The 5430-nt window shown below is 43.6% G+C and overlaps 1 protein-coding gene across 1 annotated transcript in view; it reads left to right on the top strand.

The window, feature by feature from the left end:
* Positions 1-21: 21 nt before the first annotated feature.
* acss2l (acyl-CoA synthetase short chain family member 2 like) overlaps positions 22-5430 on the top strand; it is a gene marked incomplete at its 5' end in the record, with an annotated part of 16811 nt that continues 11402 nt past the window's right edge. The window contains 6 exon segments of the mRNA XM_083659279.1: positions 22-34; positions 37-153; positions 550-579; positions 582-744; positions 3790-3881; positions 4270-4373. Coding sequence (XP_083515405.1) covers positions 22-34; positions 37-153; positions 550-579; positions 582-744; positions 3790-3881; positions 4270-4373 — 519 coding nt within the window.

Raw genomic sequence — 5430 nt, 5'->3', positions numbered from 1 at the left:
GCCTGCCTCTGCTCCTCCACCATGGTCGTTCCCGGATCCAGCACAGAGAGGACAACATGTACTTCCCTCCTGCTGACCTGCAGAGGGATGATCATGTGCCTGATTTCAACTCCTATCTGGCGCTGTACAGAAAGTCTCTGGAGAATCCAGAAGGTAGGTCAAAGACATCTGTATTTTTAGTGCAGCGTTTACCTGCATCTCATCCTCTCTCTCTCTCTCTCAGCCTCTCTATCAGCCTCTCTGTGGGTGGGTGTGTGTCTCTCTCATATCTGCCTGTCTGCACACTGTCTGATGTTGTAATAACTGAGAAATATCAACCTTGCGCTCAGCCTTTGACTTCTTGGTGCAAGATCCAAAAGTTTCACGCTGACTGCCTTCCTCAGTGTGTGATAGGGACATATTGTGTCTACTTTGTTCTCTTGTGGCAAAAAAATAGAAGACAATCATAATTGCGTGCGACCTACCTATATATTATTCACACTATGTGTAATAATCACATCAGCCTGATAGGAGCAACACTGAAATACACAATACCCTGTCCTGTTGCAGCTTTCTGGAAAGACATTGCTGATGAGTTCTTCTGAAGAAGCCGGCGACGGGACCAGTGCTGCAGTATAACTTTGACGTGACCAAAGGGAGCATTTATGTCAAATGCATGGAAGGGGCCAAAACGAACATGTGCTACAACGTCCTGGACAGAAACGTGAGGGAGAAGAATCTCGGTGAACACGTTGCCTTTTACTGGTAAGCAGCAGCGTTCGCCTGTGATAGGCAGCATGTGACATACTGCCTGCAGTTATTTCAGGCATCCCAGTCAATAGCAATGGTTCCCTCTATAGACCCCACTGCACCAAAACAAACCTCAGTCTTTAACACACTCACAGTGCTGCTGTTCACATGGGTCCCTGGTGGAAACGTCCTGTCAGAATCCAAAGGGACATTTGACAGGATTGGTTCCAAAAGTTTGCCAGAATCCAAACAAGATACTGTATGCTGTCAATTGAATTTGGGGCCAAACCTTGGGATCATACTGGGCAGTCCAACAGGATTGAAAGAGTCAAACAGAAGCTTACATGGTTTTATAAGCCCTGCTTCTATTTTTAATCTTCCATGAATCCTCCAATAAGGACCTGATGGATTGTTTTCAAAATACTGTCAACTTCAGTTGGATTTACTGTATTTTAGAACTAAGCTAGTAAAGGATTGCCCCCTATTGAAATTGAATAGGTCTTGTTAAACCAGGTTTGCTGCATACAATAAATCCTCACACTCCTATCATACAAGGCTCTCTTTTATGTGTGTTTTTTTAAGTTGATATATGGTATGAGCAAATATTTGCCCTCTCAACTTGAGAGACTTAGCAAACAATAAGTTGTTGTTCTGCCAACTCAGCAGTGATGGAGGTTCAGTAAGCCTGCATGGGCACTTGAGAGAGCAGCCATCACCCACACAGTGTTTGCATTACACAGAGGCCCAGAGGGCAGACACTGTTTTTCATTTCAACAGTTTTTTACATTTGAAATGAAAAACACTTGATGGCCTTGGCCACCAAGTGTTTTTCATCATTATACCGGATGGAGCTGCAGTCAGTCAGTCTGTCTGTCAGCTGGGCTGTGCATTGGTAAATGTTTTCAAAGTTATCAGTGACCAGACAGGTTTCTCACTTGTTAAACATTTTAATGAGATAAGGTCACACCTTGGCCACATAGCATTTGCAAGACCTTTTGAAATGGGTGGGACTGTGCCACAGGACATTTCCATGAGTGCCAGAAGAATATTCTATATACCGGTACTATGATTGGTATCTTACTTGACATTTTCTGAAATGCCCTGACCATTTATCTCCACCTATTCAATACAGTTGGATGGACAAACCCCGTCTTTATTAGTCACAGACACACATCAATGCAGAGGCGCTGGGAAATGTCTTGTGCATTTGACCCATCCAAGCTCGTCCTCCTCCATGGTCAGACCGGGAGCGGTGGGCAGCTGCAGTGAGGCGCCCGGGGACCAACTTCTTCCAACCGCCGCTGGTCAGACGATGATATTCTGCATGTTTTTGGAGAGGGGTTATATATGGAGGAAATCCCCGGGGGAGCACGGGGAGAACATGCAAACTCCACACAGAAAGGCCCTTTTCACAAGATAGCCCACCTGGGCACCAGACACCAAGGGCATGGAGAGACATACCCTCAGTGGTCAGGCACCAGGCGGGAATCAAACCCACAACCTTCTTGCTGTGAGGCGAGAGTGCGAGGCGAGAGCGCTACCACTGCTCCACCGTGACCTAGTGTATCTGGTGCTCCACCTATCAGGTGCTGCCTACAGATTAAAGCAAATTTGCAGCTTCTAGTGTATTCAGATAACACAGGCCAATACCATGAGATCAATTGATGTTTGTGTTTCCAAAAGGATGTCTAATTAGTTACCACCCGTGGAGAGAGATGTGACTGCTCAGCCCTGAGGGAATATGAAACAAATACTCTCTAGGAAAGGTGACTTGAGAAAGAAGTGTGTCTGTGGTTGTACTTTTGTTTTATCGTCAGCATTGGCTACATAAGGAGGAATATGTTTTAGCACGATTGTGTGTTTTATGTCACTCTTAAAAAAAATGAATGAACAAAATGTATTTTTAATGGAGAGAGAGAGAGAGAGAGAGAGAGGTGTTGCACATCGATTTTGTGTTTCTTAATATCACAAAGTGTCACTTACAAATGGTCCCACTTAGGGCTTAACATGTTTTCTGCCTCAGTGGGCAAAAGGTGATTTTGGCACAAAATGCTTTTCTCCTCGTCTGTTGCCAAGAAACATTCAGGTCATACATCTGGGGATTGAATATTAACTCCAAAGATGAGGTAGTGCTTTTACATCAGTTTCAGGAGCAACGTGTTCTGTTTGTAATCTAAAACAACTACCTGAATGCGCACTTATGAATCATTGCAGATAGTAATTATGCCCGTGTGAGTTATGTAGCTGTAAGTATCAGATGAAACAAGTGTTATCTTGGCGTCAGGTTTGATATCTGATGGACTGATATTGCCACCATTTTCTGTTACACCTTGATTGATGAAGTGCACTCACACTACCATCGATAGCTGCTGGATTTAAGCTTCTGCAGTAACCCATTTCATCAGTGTGGTGTCACTATATTTCATCATTATGGTTCTGGCGATAAGGTTGATGTCAGGTTGCTGCAGGGTTTTGGCTGCTGTCCCAGGGTCCGTGCAGGCATGCTGCCATGCTGTCTACTGGCATGGGCAACATTGTGCCACATTGTTTTCCAAGCCCCATCCTGACAAACATCCAGACCCAATATAGACCTTGCTCTGACGGGAACATCCTCCTTGCCCCCACATGAACATGTTATCTCCCCTGTGAACTTACTGGACCTGCTGCATCATGGAATCTGAGGTGGCAGGGACAGTACTGTTTGTACAGTAAGGAGTGGGTTGAGTGGGTTCATTGGCAGTATTGGTCAATTTGTCTGACCTTCAGGGTTTGGATGTATTTGACCAAACGTAATAGATAGATAGATAGATAGATAGATAGATAGATAGATAGATAGATAGATAGATAGATAGATAGATAGATAGATACATGCATGCATACATACATACATACATACATACATACATACATACATACATACATACATACATACATACATACATACATAGATGTAGATAGATAGATATTTATTGCCTGAGTTGTATTCAAGACATCAAAGGGGAAAACCCAAGCCACTTCTGTATGTTTCTCTTTTGTTATGACTGCTTTATTGTCTTCCAGGGAGGGGAACTCACCTGACCACCACATGGTTATCACCTACCACCAGTTGCTGAACCAGGTCTGCCGCTGTGCTAATGTCCTCAAGCAAATGGGTGAGAAACTGAATCTTCCTCAGCGTCAGACTATAACCTCCAGAACTTTGTAGTAACACTGGTATCCCCTAATATCTAGGTGAGAAGCATCCCATTCCAAAAGTCTACAAATAAATTAGAAATATATGCATACAGACATGATATATATATATATATATATATATATATATATATATATATATATATATTCAGCATATATACATCCGAAACATCACTAATGAGGGCTGTAGTAATTTGCCAAGTCAAAACAGCTGATTGTATGAGTTTTATTTTTATGTCAGAAATCACTATGTCACTTTTTTCAAATGGTGCATATCTCATTTTGGAACAAAACTCCTGGAAAAACAAAAGTCATTTCTAACCTTGTGTGCTTGTGTCCTTCATTAAGGTGTGAAAAAGGGAGACAGGGTGTCTATCTACCTTCCCATGATCCCAGAGCTGGTCTACACCATGCTGGCCTGTGCCAGGATAGGTGCTGTTCACTCCATTGTGGTAAGTCGTATGACGAACACTCCATTTCCGTCACTAATTTCAAAAGATTTAAGAGCCATGAAATAGCCCCGGGCCAAATAATATCGACAAGCGTCAGTCAGTCAATCAGTCAGTCAGTTAGCCCAAGCAGGAGTCAGTCCAGGAATTGAAAATACGATTTAACCCCATCCAGGATTTCCCATCTGTGATGAAGAGATATCCTCTCCATTTAATCTCAATTCATTTGAAGGATCTAATTTATCTCGCGCAGGTAAACAAGAAGGTTCGCAGAGTTTTCTGCTCTGACCTCATTTCCCCCCTCCGAGAAAAACAGCGAGTGTAAGCCGAGTCTTGCTCCTCTGTCAGTTTCGGCTGCCTGGGTCCTGCAGTTATCAGCTGCTCAGTGTGTGAACAGCAGCATGGCAGCAGCACCTGCACACAATATATGGGTCAGATTTCTGCTGGCTGCATGCAGCTTGGGAGGCGGGGTCAAAGTTTGTGTCATTTTGTTAGCCAGCCAACACCATTTTAGCTATTCAACCTTCCCCATCAATTGAAAGGTTGGTGTTGCTGTTAGAAATACCTCCTGGGTGCTCTCACCGGGTGCACAGAGGCTATTTTTATTCTTAGGTGTCCCCGCCCGTCCTTGTTGCAGAGCCTCCAAATTCAGTGGCTTTATGTTTGACATGAACGCCAATTAGCCATACAAGTATCCTTGTATGCCCCGCCTCTTGCTGTCGATTCTCAGGTGACTCTTATTGCTATTCATGAATGAGCTTTGGAGCCAAATTAATTTGTAGATAGAGCCACGTTGTGCGCAGTGACATTTTGCTGAGTCCAGAGTCCTCAGTGTCCTGATTCATACTGCTGTCATCAAGAGTGACACTTTATACTCTGTGAACTATTAACCTCAGCCAGAACACAAGCGCCGGTCTGGAGAAGAAGCCAACATAGAGATTCAGTCACATAAGAGATTCATTATAGATGGCTATTGCTATTGCTACACAAAAAGTTTCTTCATTAATGCTCTATAAGGTTACTCCACATACCTCTCAGACACCACTGGTCCAACACAGTC

The sequence above is a fragment of the Poromitra crassiceps genome, assembly GCF_964638095.1.
Source record: "Poromitra crassiceps genome assembly, chromosome: 23".
Lineage (NCBI taxonomy): Eukaryota > Metazoa > Chordata > Actinopteri > Beryciformes > Melamphaidae > Poromitra > Poromitra crassiceps.
The sequence above is the reverse complement of the archived record's forward strand: the minus strand, read 5'-3'. Positions and strand labels throughout refer to the sequence as shown.